Source organism: Hoplias malabaricus, chromosome 15, assembly GCF_029633855.1.
Source record: "Hoplias malabaricus isolate fHopMal1 chromosome 15, fHopMal1.hap1, whole genome shotgun sequence".
NCBI classification, from domain to species: Eukaryota; Metazoa; Chordata; class Actinopteri; order Characiformes; family Erythrinidae; genus Hoplias; species Hoplias malabaricus.
The window spans coordinates 29,996,544-30,016,275 of record NC_089814.1 but is presented as its reverse complement, the minus strand read 5'-3'; the positions used below and the strand labels follow the sequence as shown (position 1 = coordinate 30,016,275).

General features: G+C 42.1%; 1 protein-coding gene across 2 annotated transcripts; it reads right to left on the bottom strand.

Annotated features, from left to right (window-relative positions):
- Nucleotides 1-1,452: 1,452 nt before the first annotated feature.
- On the bottom strand, nucleotides 1,453-19,732 carry crebrf (creb3 regulatory factor). 2 transcript variants are annotated; one of them, XM_066646167.1, is made up of 9 exons: nucleotides 19,441-19,732; nucleotides 10,943-11,143; nucleotides 10,656-10,781; nucleotides 9,284-10,523; nucleotides 8,631-8,825; nucleotides 5,897-6,086; nucleotides 4,354-4,427; nucleotides 3,977-4,099; nucleotides 1,453-2,510 (listed from the first exon to the last, which is right to left on the bottom strand). In XM_066646167.1, exons 2-9 carry the CDS (start codon nucleotides 10,949-10,951, stop codon nucleotides 2,392-2,394), a joined length of 2,076 nt encoding a protein of 691 aa, XP_066502264.1. In that variant the 5' UTR covers nucleotides 10,952-11,143; nucleotides 19,441-19,732; the 3' UTR covers nucleotides 1,453-2,391. The 2 variants fall into 2 exon arrangements, with proteins under 2 accessions (XP_066502264.1, XP_066502265.1); XM_066646168.1 differs by having other exon boundaries at nucleotides 19,632-19,707.

Genomic DNA, 19,732 nt, shown 5'->3' with positions numbered 1-19,732 from the left:
ATACTCTGCAGTAGCTTTTCAGACTGAACGAGTGGGAAGGTGCAGTAGCTAGCTATCAAAGTGACACTGAAAAGCTCTCTTTCAAAAATCCACTCTCGCCTAAAAGTCCGTGTGCTCTTAGCTTATCACTGTCTACAGGTTTAGGAAGCCTTTCAAGGTTGACTTTTTCATGAGGAAGTGTCAAGTTTCCCCATGCAGGGTGAGCATTTTTTTCCAAAAATGTTCCAATGTCTCATTCATAACAACAAACGGAAAACAAGCAAGGCAACCACTACAAAAATATAGAGAATAAATCTTTTTCCTTTCTTATTTCAAGGATACTTGCTGAATATAAAGATATAGAAATGAGTCATGCTGATTAACATAGTCATTTAAAAGGTGTCGTTTTTCGTAATCGATCTAAACGTGTGCATGATTTCATGACTATACATATTATATATGCAAGGTAGAGTGCTTAATATAGAACGTGGGATTCGAAACGATAACAGTAATAGTTAACATTTTGGTTCTATGATAATATCACACCTACGCATTTTTCGTGATAGCGTTCAATTGACAGAATTACAAATGGTGGGAAACCAAACCGCTGAAACTGACTGGGTACACAGGTTTCCAAAGTAACGATCCTAGTTGAGAGCTGAAGAACAGTACAAGAGAGCTCCGAGGATGCGAATGAATGCTTCTTTCTGTAGATAATTGGACCCAAATTTCACAGTTCATTGAAAATCCCTGACCCTACCACTTTTCCTACATTCAATACGGTGTCAGGTTAGCTGTGCAAAACCTTACTTAGACTGGCTAGTTGCCATTTTACGTTGCATGTGTCTTTGGTACAAAACAAAACAATCAGAATATAGTGTGCAAATATCTTTTTTTGTATTTAATATATGAATAGTTGTCTTAAAACCACCCCCCCCCTCCCGCACACATACACACACTCATGCATACTCCCTCTCTCTCTCACACACACACGCCCTTTCATTCTTGCTTAAACAAAGTACCGAAAGAGGAAAAATAAAAGAAAAAAAAGAAAGAAAACAAAGCCTAAATATATTTCAGAGCCATCTTATGAAACATAGCACAGACTCTGTGGCATAAATCTATATTCTCCGTATTCCTATGTACATTCAGAGTATCTTTGTCAAGCTAAAATACACAACAAACCCACAAGTCTGACCTCTCTCGCACTGGCTGCTGCTCTCCTCCTCGAAAATGGTCCTCTTTTTTGTTTTTCTTTTTCATTTTTCATTTTTCGAGCAAGTTTCGCTCCCCCTCCCAACCTCCACATCTACAAGGCACAATGAATCTTACTTTTATTAAAGTACAAATATGAACAAGACCCACTCGGGGGAATCAACTTTTGAGCCCCTTCAGTGCGACTTCGCCAAAAAAAAAAAATAAAAAAAATAAATAAAAATAAAAAATAAAAAAAAAAGAAACATCAAGGGCAATTTGAAGTGAGGGCACTTTAAACCCAAGTGTAAAGGAAATGGTTTGGTGTGGGGTTACCAGTACACAGTAAAAATGGCATCTGCCCATTCTGACAAAAATTTCTTCCTATCTGTCTCTCCTTCCTTCACCCCGAGACAACCTCAAGACAGAGAAACAGAATGTCTAAGCCCAGGCTCCTCTCTTAATTGTCATGTTTCATCCATGTCCTATATCTATACCCTTAGCATCAATGCTTTTTTCTCCTTTTAGATTTTAGATGCTTCCGTATTTGCATTGAATTTGTCATAGTCTTTAAACGTGTATCTTGTGTAAGCCTGCAAATGCCACGATACTAGAAAAGGAAAGCAGATCTCTGAAGAAATAGTGAGGCTAAACATTAAGTGCATTGTTCTGGAACTTGATAGAATTTAGCTTTTTTTTTTATCATTCCTCAGCTCTCAATCATTTGAGATAACTACATAATTGTCTTCACAGCAAACACTTCTACTTTCTGTATCTGGTAAAGGGCATTTGACAGATTTAGCTGGACATAAAGTAGAAAATGGCTACAGCAGAAACTGGTTGCTTTTTCCCCACTCTATTAAAAGACAAAAACAAAATTTCAGGAGGTATCTGGTAGATTGGCTTTTGAATTTGCAAAATGGTGGCCTTTAAATGGAAGTTTGTACCAGCCACATGCACACATGGTAAGAAACAGACTACTGAGTGCAGAGGTTAACTACTAGTTTCATTTCCATAGGTGTGCGTAAAGTGAATATACACATACGGCTGCAGAGAGCCACGTGTTCGTATGCGTGTATTCACGTTAAGCATGAGGATGCGTCTCTGGGTGAAATGGGCATGCAGAGTGTCGGGCTGTTACAGTGTGGGACAGGAATGGCGAGGATGGCTTTATGCGCGTTCCGAAAAAGCCCGTCTGGGCACCTCCCTGTACGACCTCTACACTTTTGACATGGGTACGCGTAGTCCCACCAAACCTCCAGTGGGATCCCCCTTGCCAGTGTTCTCCAGGATCTGGTTCACAAAGTCTGAAGTCTGGCCAGCCACTGGTGACTCCACTGTATGGAGAGAGAAAAAATGTATATATAAAAAGTGAAAGTAAATCACATAATAACACTGCTTGGGTCCCAAGGCTAATTACTCAGTCAAGAAAGTCCGGATGAATGGCCGTGGACGCATCACCCTTGCTAAACCTTAGGCGAGCATTTTAAAATGTTAATTAACTAACAGAAAAAAAACACTATACAGTGGAACCTCTATCTACGAACTTGATCCGTTCCGTGACCCGGTTCGTAAGTGGAAAAGTTCGTTTCTCGAGTCAATTTTCCCCATTTAAAATAATGGAAAAGCAATTAATGCGTTCCAATCCCCACCCCGAAAATCACCATTTTTGCACTGATATATGTTTACAACACTCTCAAATTAGTAAAACAAATACATGTAGCAAATAAAAAAGAAATACAGTGGTAACAGTAATAATAAAGAAATAAAGTTTAAAGTGGTTACACATCGCTACCTTGAAGACGTGACGACTGGCTGGAGGAGTAACACAGGCACTGGCTGTATGACGGGAGGTGGGGGTGGGTGGAATAACGGAGAGTGTGAATGTGAATGTGGGGAGACGAAGCGTAGATACGGTTTAACTTAGCACGAATTTCGATATCTGCTATTTACACTAATGCTAAATTGCTAAAGCTACAATTTGCTAATCTTAAAAGCTCACTCAAGTCTGGGCGCACTGGGAGACTCGCCTATTGGGGTCAGTGGCCATTTCCAGCCGCCGGCTCGGAGGAGGCTCGGGTTCGTTTCTAGAATCATGGTTCGTTGGTGGAGGCAAAAAATATTCAAATGCCAGGTTCGTATCTTGGAAAGTTCATTAGCATAGGCGTTCGTTAGTAGAGGTTCCACTGTAAAATGCCAAGAATTAAAGTTGATATAATGACGCATTGAAATTCCCAAAACCATGCCTATGAAGCAAGATCTGATATTACGTACAACTGCATTATTAACATAAAAAGTATAATAATGATAAGAATGTGATGCTGTGTTCCAATGTCACAAGTTTAACTTTAAAAAGGTGCCATAGAATGCATTTATTCAGGGCTTTAAATAGGTTATAGATGTCTAAACAGAAAATCTGTTAGGTCAGTTTTACACATCCCAACTTTATGATTTAGAATGAAATAAGTTGGGGTTTTTTTTGTGTGTGTGTGGGGGGGGGGCTTGTGCTTTATTTGATGAGCCCTGCTCTGACTGCTTGGTTAACCACGGACCACCACAGTGGCTCACACAGAATCAATATGTCACATGTATCTCCAAAAATCTAGTTGAAGAACATGACCTTATTATTATACGAGTTGAGATGTTAAAATGTTAATCCCAAAGAATATAAATAGATATATATTCAGCTCAGGAATTAAACAATTAGACTTTGTGATATGTATAGATTTTTTTATATAAAATGTGTATTTCATAGCAAATATGGCCAAAAAAGTACAGTTTATGGCAATAAACACCTTCTTACCAAGCGTTTCCTTTATCAGTTTATCGAGCTTGTCTGCCATGCTTGTTCCGTGGTTATCGGAGTTGTCCTGAACTCTGTTCACAATTTCCTCCTTGATTGTGTTGATCACAAACAGCAATCGATCTGCAGATGGAAATGACACATTACCCAAATAAATGTGTACAATTTACTTTCCAATTGGGTTTTACTTTGAAGATGCCCCGTGATAATAAATAACACCAGTTGAAGACAGGCAACTAACTCCATCGTTGAGCAAAAACAGTACAGCCAAATAACTAAAGGTTTTTTTTTTTTCAATTAAAATCCATCACTGAAAAGTGAAAACAAACTCAGGCATTTGCCTTCAGCTGTTTAGTTTCCATTTCAAACTGACGTACCGTATTCAGTGCCAAGGCCCCACAGCTTGACCTTGTTGGCTTCATACTGAGCTTTCTTCTTCAGTCTGCAGGCTCTGGAAGAACAGATGACAATGTGCAGGTACATTAGGTTCTTCTTTCTACATTGAACATGTGGTAATTCTGCTTGAAAATTACAACCCTTAAACATTTGTCAGGTTCTGGGCACAATAACCGTATATGGGCAGAATTTGTGGACAAATGCTCATCCGGCATTTCTTCTGATGTGAATTGTATAAATAGACCGTTTGTCTACCTATGCATTAACAGCTTCTGCTCTTCTGTTTTGGATTATATATGTGACACCAACTCATCCCAGATGTGTTATATCTGTCCAGAGATCACAGTTCCTGGTGTAGGGCCCTGTTTACCCTTCAGCTGATACTTGACATTGGGCATGGTGACCTTAAACTCAGGTGCAGTGAGGGAAGATGTTTTAGGTAGTTGGTGCTGAAATATATACGTTGTGACATACATTTTTCTAATTTAGAAAATCTGAAAAACAAATTAAGGGTAGCTTCAAGCTCCAACGACCTGGAGGTTGTGGGTTCAAGTCCCGCTCCGGGTGACTGTTTGTGAGGAGTGTGGTGTGTTCTCCCTGTGTCTGCGTGGGTTTCCTCCGGGTGACTGTCTGTGAGGAGTGTGGTGTGTTCTCCCTGTGTCTGCGTGTGTTTCCTCCTGGTGACTGTCTGTGAGGAGTGTGGTGTGTTCTCCCTGTGTCTGCGTGGGTTTCCTCCGGGTGACTGTCTGTGAGGAGTGTGGTGTGTTCTCCCTGTGTCTGCGTGGGTTTCCTCCTGGTGCTCCGGTTTGCTCTCACGGTCCAAAACATGTTGGTAGGTGAATTGGTGACTCAAGTGTCCATAGGTGTGTGTGTGAGAGAGAGTGTCGCCCTGTGAAGGACTGGTGCCCCCTCCAGGGTGTATTCCCGCCTTGCGCCCAGTGATTCCAGGTAGACTCTGGATCCACCGTGACCCTGAACTGGATAAGTGGTTACAGACAATGAATGAATGTAAACAAAATAAATCTACTCTTAAACCAACGCACATTTTTACAATGATATTTTAGAGCCACTTGTTAAATAAATACAAGACAAAGAAAAATGTCATATTTCAAGTGGAATACCAGACTGCAGATTCCTACAGTAAAAACACAAGTTGGTTATTCCCTGCAAGCCGGAAACCGCTCACACTCTACCGCTCTACCATAAAACACAATATATATGCGCAAGCAGAATAAGAGGCCATCTGGTAATTCACAATGACTTTATATTATTGAAATATTAAGACTTCCTTTTCTAATTCTTTCTCCGGTTCAAACCATTTCATTCACTGGAGATTACAGCCGGGGCTGTATATGCCACTTATGATTCACTAATAAAAAGGGCATCTAAAAAAACAATTCCAGACATAGTTTTCATTGACATTAAAAAAAAATTGTAATCTTAAAACGACCAGATTTAAGCTACACCAACCTCCTACAATGTACAGACAAGACCAGGCTAAAAACCATTTTTCAAAAACACTACCTGGATGCCAGCTTGTTCTTCTCTTTTCTGGAACGAGGGCGAGCAGTCAGAGGCAGCTCGCTGACAGGCGTCAAGTCACTGATCACTTTATTGAGCTTCCGCAACTCGTTCCCGATCTGAAGCAACTTCCGTGGGTTAGGGGTGAGATCCTCGACGTCGGTCCGCCTGGATTTTTTCAGCGTGTATTTTCCTAAAAGAGCCAGTCAAGATTTTCATTTTTACATATAATAATAAAAAAACAACCCACATAATGAACACACTCCCTCTTCAGCTGGCCTTCATGTGGGCCTTCTGTATTACCCATTTATAATTAAATCCTGCTCATTTGTAATTATTAAATGATTTTTGAATAATCCAAAAAAATATGATGTACTTATAATTAAATGAAATTAGTTTGTTCTCAGGGGGTGAGTGGGCAGAGAGGTTAATGCTTATTGTTAACAGTGGCTATTTCACAGGATATTTGCATTCAGATGAATGTTTTCCCACTTGGATTTTGATTTTATTGGGACTGCTTTTTGCAGAATTTTGAATTGCTGTTTTTATTTAATCACAGATGGTGAGATGATGGTCCACACTGCTCTCTTCCAAAGCTGCTGGTCTCTTTAGATTCACCAGATGCATTACATTTGAAAACTAATGTTTCATACTTCGCATTCTGGACGCCAGCTTTCATCTGACTGGGGAGACACATTGTGTTGGCCGGATTCATTTGCATAAAGTTCAGCGTGACTCATGTTTTCACCAAACTTGTTCCACTGGACCTGTCATGCACCGCATGGTTGAGACTGACAGAACCGGCACTTCCCACTGAACGTAAACGGATTCAATTTCACTGTGTTGTGGTTCTAGGTCAATGTGAATGCAGCGTTAGCTTAAACTGGCTGTGTATATCAAAGTTACAAGAACCTACTTAACTTTTCTCTGGAGATTAAGGATATAAATAGGGAGTTCCTATTAAACTTTACTTTGAGTTACTTTAAGTTGACTATGTCAACAAAGTCAAGCTACCGATAATCACCAGCTTTCTGCTTAGCCTACCATTCAGAAAGAGTACAACCAATCCATCCTTACAGCGTGAGCTTTCCCAAATACAATAAATAATGTGTGCTGCAAATTCTGAGAGACACCATGACAACTAGCATCCACACTGTTCAAAGTGTATTATTTACTTTATATATTTTAGTGAAATTATTAAAAATAATTGAGGCATTACACAGGAGGTCCTTGGGTTACGTCAGTCCCAAGTTACGATGTTTCGTGGCTACGACACATCTCCCATTAGTAAACGTCGTAACGTGAACTTCGTGTTTGGGGTGCGCGGCGAAAGAATACACGGTTACGCGGCTCGGGACCGAGGAGAATAGATGTTAAGATAAGATAAGTCCTTACAGTATGTTATTTACGTACAGTATGTACGTATGTTCCGACTTACACCGAAAATCGGTTTACAACGCGACGTAGGAACGGATCAACGTCATAAGTCGAGGACCCCTGTATACCAAACCACTAAACGCATCTCATTTCTGCTACAGATGCAGAAAGCTTTTATAACTTGAGCAACATCACAGTTTAGGTTCATTATCTCACAATGACCTGTTAACCATTTCAAATCCAATTATTTGGAATGATCAGAAACGCTGACATTTCAATAAATGGTAGGGATGAATCAACAAAACACACTGTCCAATTATATTGCATCATATTACTGTACTGTGATGAGAATGCTAGCTATTTTTATTCTGTTAGCTTGGGTCTACCATATTAAGCTGTGAATACAGCATTTGATGGAGTCGCTTTTTAATAGGTTCTCTATTTTTAAACTGAAGTATATACTGATTCATTTATTGCTGGTAAGAGGAATTTTAAAAGTTATGAGTCACTAAAACCCCAATCAATCTAAGCTAAACAGCACTCGCACCTTTGATTCTCATGTTGGTTGTGTTGTAAAACTACCTCTTTCGTTTTACATAATATTGCAGCAATCCACCCATCTCTCTCTCAGTCCTTTGCTGAAAGTCTCATCCATGCATTAATCTCCAGCCACCTTGAGTACTGTAACACCCATTTCTGGCATTACCACTTAAACTACAGATGGTTTTGAGCTTGTCCCCTCACTCACACGTGGTCGCATCACCACATCAGTCCAGTTCTCCAAATCCTCTAGTTGCTTTTGGTTAAATGTCAAATACAGTTCAAAATCCTCCTGCTCACCTACATAGCTCTCAGTAATAGAGCTCCCTCTTATCCGCCTGACCATCTTCAACCTTACACACCTAAACACACTCTTAGATCTTATTCAGCTGGATTACTCGTCATTCCCTCTTCCAAACCTTTGCAGACTTGCTCCATGCTTCTGAAACTCCCTCCCTCCACAAGATGAACAAACTCTATTGCTATTTAAATCCAACCATAAAACAACTGCTATTCAAATCCTACCATGTTTTCTGTTGCACATAACCTCCTTCTTTGCTGAAGCTTATAACAGACTATCCCATGTCTCTTCGTGTTATTGTATTACACATTGCGTTACATGTTCCTCTCATTTGTTTAATAGCCTTTGGGTCATTAAATAGTGGGTTATAGATGCCTTTTGTTATTATCATTATTATTATGGCCTAATTTACATAATATTTCACCTGAAATCCCATGATTTTGCGTGAAGAAACACTCATTTGAGGAAAGCAACAATATACTTATAAATATATGCAAGTGGCATTTTATTATAACTTACCGTGATGCAAGCCGTTCTTCTGATACATGTTGCTGGGGAGGGTGTCTCTGTCCCACTCTGAAGGTTTCAGCATTCGCTCTTGTTTGGAAGGGGTGAGCTGTTCACTGTATTCCCAGAAGTATCTGCGCTTGCCTCTCTTCCTGGAAATTCCTGCCGTCAGACCTTTAACATCCTCTACCATGTCAGTGTCACATCCTGGTCAAAAGAGAGGAGAACATTCAGACAAAGAACTGGAATGAAATGGGGTGGAGGACCAAAAAAAAAAAACAAAAAACAAAAAAACTAATATCGGGAGGGTGTGGCTGTTAAAAAAGTGGAAACAAAAGGTTCTCAGAAAGCACAAGAGCCTCACTGAATAAGCTCCAGACATAGTTTTCACAGTGTCTCATCAATAAGAGCTCACACTGGGTCAAACTGACATCCAGCAGGACAAACATGACCTGATTCTGAACCTGCCAGCACGCTGCCTAGAAGCCCTACCATCCACCATCCGGAATTAGCATGGGCACGCTGAAACTACAAACACATTTGCAAGTAATTAATCTCATGAGCCTCATCTGGATAAGGGCATGTATAATGAAATCCTAATGAGCACAAAATTCATTACTGCTGCAGTGGGTTTATGAACATGTACAAGAACGGGAGGTTTGCACCTGGCTCTGAGAAGGCATCACTGATGTCGTCATCTTTGTCCCCTTCGTAATCCTCGTCCTCTTCCTCCTCTTCCTCTTCATTCTCAGAGAGCTCGTGCTCACTACCAAAGCCTTCGTCGTGGTCTTCATCATCCAGATCCACGGCTTCTGCCTCTTCTTCTTCCTCTTCCTCCTCTTCTGCTTCGTCTTCCTCCTCCTCCTCATCTTCCTCCATGTCAGCGAGGGGTTTCCCTGCGAGTCTAGCTCTGGTAAGGAACAGGGAGTAGTTGTGCTCCTCCTCTTTCTTCTTCTCAGCAGCAGCGGCGGCGGCAGCGGCAGCAGCAGCACTGGCAGCGGCGATAGCATCAGCTCCCAGGGTGCTGACGGTCAGCAAGGTCTCACTGCCGCCAGCCACAGGAAAATGGTTTTGTGGCATTGCTCTGGATGGCCCCACCTCTGGTGCCGGAGCTGTGGGTACGTCTCGTTTAGGAATCTCCACTCTCTTCTCGCAAATCGGTGAGGTTACACTGGATGTACTGCCAATGGTGGCTGCCTGGGCATTACTGACCAACGAAGTAGCGACCTCGTGTTCTTGGAGAAGCGTAGAGCCAGCAGTCGTGTTGATATGCTGAGAACTCTCCGGTAAAGGTTTGTGTGGTACGCTGATGCGAACCTTGGCCTTGCGCACGTAATCCATGCTGTTCAGCTGCGTAGACGCGCCTTTGCTAGGCCCTTGCATCTGGGCTTTTGCCACAGTCTCTGTGCTTGAGGGCACTGGCCAAGTGGCCTTCTGGGATCCCTCAGCAAAATCAGGCAAGGGATTGCGATTAGAAGAGCTGCATGTGGCAGAGGTACTGGTCCTGCCCATCTTCTTGCCCACTGATGGAAGTTGAAACACAGGCTGCTTTTGATTTAGCAACAAGTCCGGATGGTACAGAGTGTCACACACAGGTTGAGAATCCTCACTGTTCAGCTGGGCCAAGGTTGGGGTACGGCTTATCACTTCTTCATCCTGGTAAGGGCTGGAGAAATCATCCAGGCCCAAGAAGTCAACTTCCTTAGTGCCCCAGATGTCACAGCTGGTGAGGCGAGTATACTTGGTCAGGTCTTCCCAATATGTGTCCCACTGTTCGAAGTTGGAGCTGTAAGCTGTGTCACTGTCAGCAAGCTCAGAAAGATGTTCCATGCTGTCAAACTCTTTGCAGTCCCCGACTGTGAATACGTCTCCTCTAGGGCTCTGGCGACAGGTCATATCTCTGTCCTGTGAAAACAATACCATCGTCAACTAACCAACATTTTCCAAAGAGTATTTCCATACAAATAAAACAAGTGCTCTTATAACAGTGGGGTTAGCACGCTACTGAAAGGGCCCAGAGATTTGAAAGCCACTCACCAGTTCATACATGAAGTCTGGATCAGAGCTGTTGGCCAACAGGTCTGTGCTGGTCAGTGCCTGGTCAGCAAAAGTGTAGTTTTGAAAGGCATCCCCAAAGGGAGGATCCATTCCACTGATGCTGGGCTGTATAGTAGACCATAAGAGTCCAAATTAAAGTAATGCAGTGGTATTTAGTAAGCAATGTATACTAAAACACTAAAAAAAATGTAGCGTACAGGTGCTTATAATTAGACTCAGTCTCAGGAATACACATATGCCACAATTCATTAAAGGGAATGTCTTACCTGAGGCATTGCCAAGCACAGATCTCCAGTTCCTTGGCGGAAACTTGTCTGCCACCTCTCCTGCCCCTGTTGCCTTGTCCTTTTGTCAATCTCTGGCAGAAAATGGATTTCACCAATAAAACAAAAGAGCCTTTCTATAATCTGGAGGCCTTAGCTGCGCATTCAAGTATGGCTGCGTTGTCCTCCTCTGTTCACTGTTCTCTGCAGACACAAGGGACGGAGGGAGAAATTAATAGATTGGAATGTGGGGTTATCTGGTTGAAATATCAAGATAATGCATGAATATCAGTGCAAAAACGCAGTGACTAAGCCCACACTGTCCTGTAAACAAGGCTTCCATAAACGAAATGTCACTTACAAACCACAATTCGGTGAAGACAATCAAAACACTGACTAGAAGTGGCTGTCACAAACGGCTGTTTGCTGAAATTAGAACAGGTCCTTGCAGCATCAACTAATGGAGCCACTATTCTATTACGCAAGATGACTCAAACGATAGCAAAGATGGGGAATTGTGTCTACTGCCAGGCCCTGTAAAACGGTCTAGCCGTGGTCGAAAAAAGTTACGGGGGCCGTCCGTAAAAGGCTACTCAGCTCCATGGAGGAACAGACAGCAGGGCTGAAGCCAGTGTATCAGTTTGGTGGGAGGCGAGAAAGCGAGAGCGTCAAGCACTGGGGCTATTTTTAAAACAACCTCGGCGGCACCCTTTCCCCTCTGCTTACAGACAGAGACAAGCAGAGGGACCCAAATCACTGGACGTCCTTTGCATAACAAATCGGCGAAAAATATGCTGGAGAGCATTTACAGCCGTGCTGGCCAGCTGCGACACCGAGCAAAACAACCCTGCTTCTCTTATGCTGGATGACATCATTTCCTCCGGGTGCAGCGAACAAGTCAAACAACCATCTTATCACCCTGAGCTTCAGCTCTTCAGCACAGCAGAGTTTGCATGTAGCCCACAGAAGGAAAGGGGAAAAAAAAAGCAAAACAAACACATGACAAACACCACTTCCCCTTTACGCTACAAACTCCACCACTGGGGCTTATTCTTTCACAGCTCAGAAACAAGAGCCATTTGCATAACTTGCAAAACTTTCCATAACAATGGCTGCAGATCGTTTATCAGAGCCTGGACTCCCAGTACATTCCCAACTGTGATGTAGGGCATAGCTGTTCAGCCTGTACTGAGTGGCCAACTCGATTCTGCTGACCAGGAGAGATGTCAAATATCAGAAACAAGGTTGTCTCTATTTGGGACAGCAGTGAATAAATCCACCTGTTGTTCTGGCTTATGTTTGTAAAGCTGCAGTGTAACTCCTGTTTCAGGCAGGTTTGAAATCCCAGTTTTAATCCATTAGAAAAATCAGTTAACATACAATGATTTGACATTTTTCATTATTATTGTTGCAATATTTTCAACCACTTCATTTATTCATTGTCTGTAACCGCATATCCAGTTTAGGGTCTTGGTGGGCCCGGCCCGAGGCAGGTACACACCCTGGAGGGGGCGCCAGTCCTTCAAAGAGCCACACACACACACCTGTAGACATTTTGAGTAGCCAATCCACCTACCAACGCATGTTTTTGGACCATGAAAGGAAACCAACACAGACACAGGGAGAACACACCACACTCCTCACAGACAGTCACCCGGAGGAAACCCACGCAGACACAGGGAGAACACACCACACTCCTCACAGACAGTCACTCGGAGGAAACCCACACAGACACAGGGAGAACACACCACACTCCTCACAGACAGTCACCTGGAGCGAGACTCACAATTTTAACTTTTTTTTAATTATAAAAACCTTTTTATATCTGAGGTGAAATTATGTAAATCTATACTAATTTTAGATAATAATTCTTATAATAATTAGATTATAAATTTCTATAAAACACAAATCTTCTGCAATTAAAAGAAAAATGCTTTTAAAATTCTAAACCAAAAGTACTGTTGTACCCAGATCACCAAGCCTTAAATAACCAAGTGAAAACATTTTTTTTTTCTTAATCTGAATAATGAACAAACAGAAGTGTGTGCAGTCTGCCACCTGTTACAACAGACCAGTGTTTGTGGCAGCCTTCCTCTGCACTGAAAACACAGTGTTTGTTTTGTTTGTCCATCTCTTTGACTTCATTGTTTTGTGGACCAAACACCTGAATGAAAGGTAGCCTGTTGTACAACTGGCTTTTATTATATTCAACCTTAAAAAAATGGAGGCTATTGTTGAATGAATTGTTAGCTAGTGGATCTACGCCAACTTAGCCAGCTCAGTACGCTAGCCCCCGCAGGCACCAACAAGACCACAGCCTTGCCTGGGAGTTCAATGAAAACTATGTAACAGGATGAGGCAGAGGTGTTAGAGTGAAGGAGTGCAATCTAAATGTTAACTCAAGCAAGCCAGCAGCCCGAACTATCATGGCCCCAACTAGCATTCACAACGAATTGAATTACATCAGACTTATATGAGCGCTGTGAAGTTTGAAATGAGGGATTGCTGCATCTGTGTGTTTACTCAGATGTGGCAGAATGAAAACATCAAGATGACCGCGATTGAGCTGGCTGGGCTAATACCGCGCAGAGCAGACTGTAGCTTCTCTACCCTTCTTTGCGGTGGAAGGCTGCTGATGTAAACAAATCGTGGTCTCAGAATACCAGGGTGGTTTCTAAATACTGTTCGCTGCATGTACAGCTCATCGTTATGAAATACCAACACGTTTATAAACAGAACACACATGTCAAGACGGCGCTGTCATTATATTATCATCATATTCTCATATTTTTTGCATTGTGGCTCATGTCACATGCACAACGAACCAAACAGTAGGCTGCAAAACCATGGGTTTCGGTTTTGGTTATGAACCATTAAAATGGTAGTTTTCTTGGATAATCAGGATAGGCCCAAGAGATATTACAGGACATATTACTCACTGAATGAAACAACATAAATAAGACAGTCACAATGCTCTAGTCAATAGTGCATTCTTCCTTGATAGTATTAAAGGAAACAGATCAGAAATGAGAGGCAACCTAAAATCAGCTTTTGAAAAATCTATGTTGGAAAGGAACATACTGGGTGGAAAAAAACATGGAGCACAAAGAAGGAAAGAAGATTACTTAACACATGTGATTCTTTCCAGTGCAAGTTAGATCATTAGATACACAAGAAAAACATGCCAGTACTGTAACACTATGTTCAGCAGAGTGGAGTTTGTAGGTTACTGAGGAGACAAGATCCTGCTGGCAACACAGTAACTTGCTACTTCTTTTAAAAAGGCATTGGGGGGGGGGGGTATTCTACTAGAGCTGGGCAATTAATGGAAAATTATCTAGGTAATCTTGCCTATATCAATTATATTGATTTTTCTTTTAATTCTGTTAATCAGTTCTTTGGTAATGTTAATATGTTCTCTACTGTGTTCATGTACTGTCCACTTATAACCACACTAGTCACACGGACGTAATAGGGAGGAGAACCTAAACACAGAGGCAAAATGAGCAAATCAAGCAGTTTGTACCAAACAAAATTGCGGTGTCTCTAGTCTGGACATTTTTGGACTTTCATGAAGGTGACACTGAACAAAGTTTCAGTGACCAAAATTAATCCCATCGGTCTGTTTCAACACATCACAAAATATGAACAGTACATGGTTCTGAAAAGCTCCCTGCTACATCAGAAAAACATCCCATCCCAGCTTTAATACTTGAGCATACTTGCAGTGCAAACCTTGTCTGTGAACTATGAGGGCAAAAAATTAAAACATTCATTCATTCATTCATTATCTGTAAGCGCTTATCCAATTCAGGGTCGTGGTGTGTCCAGAGCCTACCTGGAATCATTGGGCGCAAGGCGGGAATACACCCTGGAGGGGGCGCCAGTCCTTCACAGGGCAACACAGACACACACACACATTTACATTTACGGACACTTTTGAGTCGCCAATCCACCTGCAACGTGTTTTTTGGACTGTGGGAGGAAACCGTAGCATCCGAAGGAAACCCACGCAGACACGGGGAGAACACACCAACTCCTCACAGACAGTCACCCGGAGCGGGAATCGAACCCACAACCTCAAGGCCCCTGGAGCTGTGTGACTGCGATACTACCTGCTGCGCCACCGTGCCGCCAAAACAAAAACATTGTTCATTAATAATAATCAATGTAATATATTCAATTAATCGTGATATTGATTTGCAGTCATATCGCTCAGCACTATATTCTATTAGTGCTGATCTGTTCTATGCAACAGTCTATTAATATATGCAAAACTTGGCAGCTCAAAAACAAATAGTCATCCATTCTTCCATTCCAGCATTTCTCTGGCGTGAGAGATTTGAGGCCACTACTTTTTTTTTTATGCATGAGCTGAAGAATCTTTGGCATGGGCGTGCTGTGATAAAATCGATGGCCTTCGTTCGGAAGCTAGAGACACACACTGGCAAATTCCGAAAGTATCAAACAAATGGAGTTTGCTTATTAGGTTTCATATTTCTCTTTGTCTGTGCTGAACAGGTAAGACCCATCTTATTAGTTCAGTGCCCTCCTGCCTGCCAGAGCTGTAGCACTGCAAAGTAAGCGTTGGACTAATTACGGCCAGCCTCGCAATTTGTAGTCTGCACTTCAAACACAGAAGTCGCTCTGTAAATGTCTGAGGACTCTGCTTGCTGAGACAGCACCATAGCCACGATGGCAACAACAGCCTCTGCACTTGCTTTTAAAACAACATCTATGGTGTTAAATTCTGTGGTTCTGGCAACTGAAGAAGTATAAAAGATTTAGAGGTGTGTCCCCATGTCTGTCTAGCCACTATACACTGCAGGAGGGTCCATTTAATCCCCTGTTGTGCATTTCTAAAGCATCTTGCCTTAGGCATTTTCCCCACCAGTCTGCTTATCAGATTCTCTAAACAAATAATCTCTGAACATTTTAATTAGTCTCTCGTAATGAATGTCCAAGCCATTCTTAGCCTGTGATTCACTGCAAAACAGCATTGAAACTTATTCACTCTGAGTAGCCTCGACAGGGTCAGTACAGTTTGACGAACCTATTTACGGTAAGGTTTTCATATTAAACACATTTATGCAATGGCAATGATAAAACTATTTGTATTAACTACTCTTACCAACAATACAAACTACAACACAGGGCTTAAACTGATTCTGCCAACACAAGCAAGCAGAAGACCATATTCTGCAATAGATGCATGTCTATTTTAAAAACATGCATCTACCAAAATTGTAACATCACAGGAGAAGGTCAAAAGCTTCTTAACTTTCAATGGAAGTCAATGTAAAAAGATTTTATTCCAAGTCATTTCTGAGCACTTCTATTGGTCCATTCATGAACAGTTCGGTCTTTGACATTAAAACAAATTCAATGTGTGTTGCTGTATGGTCAGTACAGTGGAACAACGTATAAGCTGTGTCCCGATTGCACACTTATTATGAATTCTACCTAGTGTTTGAGTATTTAGCATGCAGTATAGTTACAGGTGTCGAAGCTGAGTATACTAAAATAAATCCAAAGCACATACTTAGAACAAGACGGTTTTTGAGTAAGGCAGCAATGGACAATACTGTTTCTCACGTCTCGAGATTTCTGTTTCTGTCCATAATAGTGCGCTTTACACATTATATAACTAACTATACTACAAAATATTACACTACTGCACTAAATGTTACACAGAGGGATGTGAAACTTATATTGATTACAAATGATTTTATTATCTGACATACTATGCACTATTTTGGTGCAGAACGTAGCTACACGGTGCACTACGCAGAGGGAGATATCCGAGTTTCATTCTTTGAAAAAATGTCGGACAGCATTGCAGTTGCAACTCTGTATGACCTGCGTTGTCATAGCAACTGTTCATCATATCCTGTTCATAAGAAACAATGTAGCATGTTAATATTTTGTGTACTCGCCTGCCCAACTCACATTTTTAAGGTTAGTATATACTGTGCACTCCATGTATTAATGTGTTTAAACAACAGGGAAGCAGTTCCCTGCTCCATGGGTCCTAGGGTTGAGGGTTTAAGCCCAAGCTCAGGTAAATATGAAGAGTTTGGGGCATTCTCCCTGAGCGTGTTTCATCTAGGAACTCCTGTTTCTTCACACAGTCCCAAAACAATCAAACAAACAAACAAATAAAAACAACACCACCACCACATTGGTAGGTGAATTGGCAAAACTGTCCACAGATGTGACTGGGGGAGTGTGTTAAACCTTGTGGGTTTTTATATGTTTAGCTGACATCGGTAAAATAACTGTTACATTTTTCTTTCATGGCACTGTATGTTCCTGCCTTCATTAAAAGACTAATATATGTACATTGTAGGCCAAATCCTCCTCAAAACAAATATGAAACAAGGTCTCGGAGACAGAGTGTCCGCATTTGCATATTGGGCAGCACATACATGGCTGTAAACAAATTCCTCTAGAATCAAATAATGCTACACGACAATTCATATCTTTATAACTCATTTCATAATGTAGTGGTTCTTGGTACCATTCTTCTAAAATTTCAAAGCATGAGTGCTGATCCAGGGTCATTTTCTGTGATGGACTGCCACCAGACATGATGACAGGACGAATCTGAACAGGGACGTGGACACAGCTGCTCCACTGCTGTAAGAGATTGAGGCTTCAGTTTGTAATTTCAGTTTTTATTTATTAGATCAGCAAGGCACAGCAATGTGAAGCCCAGACTACAGAACTCCAGTCTCTTGGTAACGGAGCGGTGTTCTTGCAGCGGGTGTCCACCCATTTAATGTTTACATTGTTTACATGGGCATTAGAGTTATCTACAACGCCCCCATCTTTATGAAATCAACATCATCTACATTCGTCTATGAGAGGGACCATCACTAGGGCTGTACTGCGACGGCAGAGCCTTCAGAGCTTGCTTTAATCGAGAGGAAAGTTCAGTTTTGACTCTGACCTACTAACACTCCACAGCACTGAACTCAACATGGCCCCTTTAGAAAACAAAGCGCTACCGAACCCTGCCGCACTGTGCCAACGCCCACGCTTCCCCTTCTTCTCATTGGCCTGAAACGAAGCTTAGACCCGCCCCTACCCTAATGTGATTGGGAGAGCGAGATGTCAATCAAGGTGAAGCGCGCTTAAATACCCTACCCTCTCAAGTTCGGTTGAGACAACGGAGCAACAAACAATATTGAAGGCCTTTTCACGTTACGTAAATAACGAGACTGGATGAGGTTTTAGCACCCTCTAAAACGTTTACTACGAGAACAAAAAGGTGTTTATGTGGCGTGTGGAGAAGAGGCACAATTTTGCGTAACTGAGCAGCGAAATGACAGACGATAAATAAATGTATAACTCGTGGAAATAAAGTCCTCTCCGGACACAAACAGCCCATTTTTGTCGGTATAAATGCTCGAAAAGACGTAGAAGAGTAACTTTCTATCGCCAGTCTTGGCATTGTGCTGAAGGGGGGCGTGTACCTTGCCTAGTCTTCTTTAAATGACCCTCGGTCCACTAACGATATATACGTGTTTTTCCCCCTCACAGTTATATAATAAAACCCGATCTCAAGCCAAGCGTTGATTCTAAGACAAGTCTCCGTAAGAATGTTAAATTAATGCAGGCTGTCTTTTTTTAATCAACTCTGACACAATTCACTACCGTACGGCTCGCTTTCAGAGTCGCGCTTGTTTACCATCTCTAACCTAAACCTTAATTTCCTTGCCGCGATTTAACTTCTGATGAGGAGCATGACTGAGACAAACATTGAAAACGTTGCTTAAATGTCCTCCATATGGGAGATTCGTAAGTTCATTAGATGGTACACTTAATAAACATGGCAGAGAGGTGAGCACAAAAATCGACTAACCTGCTGTTCCTATATCCTTCGGTCTACAGAGATATTCTTAACGACAACAGCAGACACATTAAAACAGTTCAGATGTTCATGAGAGGTTGATAGCCACAACGCGAACCCTGGCTCTGTCTCCAATGGCTCCTTACTCCCTTTACAGTGCAGCCAGCAACATTTCTCAAAGCTATAGTACATGGCACCCGCAGTTGAAGGGTGATCTATATGTGAGCTGGAATTTGCTTTCTATTTTAGACACACAACGCACTATTTATGTATATTAAGGTCCTTATTTTACTAATTACATTTTGCAATACATAACTAATTCGGAACCAACCATGTGACTAGGGCACGTCCCAGAAAACTACTTAATTTCTGACACTTTTTATAGGGACACTGCAGAAGAGTCGAGCATTTCACGAGGAACCAAAACTTGATGCTGTTTGATAACTATGGCCTCCGTCCCTCCCCCTTCTAGTTCTCTCTATGGCTCCGTCCCAAACGGCTCCACACTCCCTCGGTAGTGCGCTGTAAAACTCGAATATACACAACAATGGTGCGGAAATGTATAAACCAGAGACTCCCTTGTATTTAGGAAGTAACTGCGCGGTGTACTAAATAACACCAGACACTATTTTGTTTGTTTAATTACCTTTGATGTGCACTAGGTTGGAAGCTGGTTGGCCATTTGGAACACAGCCTCCTCTCTCGCTCTCTTCAGCAGCTGCTAGCGCCCCACAACTGTAGCCAGGGAGCTAACAGGGAGAAGACAGCGATCTGCTCCGTTTAAACGAGCGATTCAACGCCCCCCGCGGCTCCACCGGGGCTGGGCGGCAGACTCACCTCTAGCTCTCCTTCTCAGGCGTCTGAAAAGGCGTATATGTCCGAGTTCACTCGACTTTCCAAGTGAAGTTCGATGTCATTTCTCTCCGAGTCCACGCCGC

Bases quoted from the DNA above. Each gene is read 5' to 3' on its own strand.
- crebrf (XM_066646167.1), bottom strand. The intron at 8,826-9,283 runs GTGCAAACCTCC...TCTTTTGACCAG, and splicing joins TGATGCCTTCTCAGAGCCAG to GATGTGACACTGACATGGTA. The intron at 6,087-8,630 runs GTAAGTTATAAT...TGGCTCTTTTAG, and splicing joins GAAGAACGGCTTGCATCACG to GAAAATACACGCTGAAAAAA.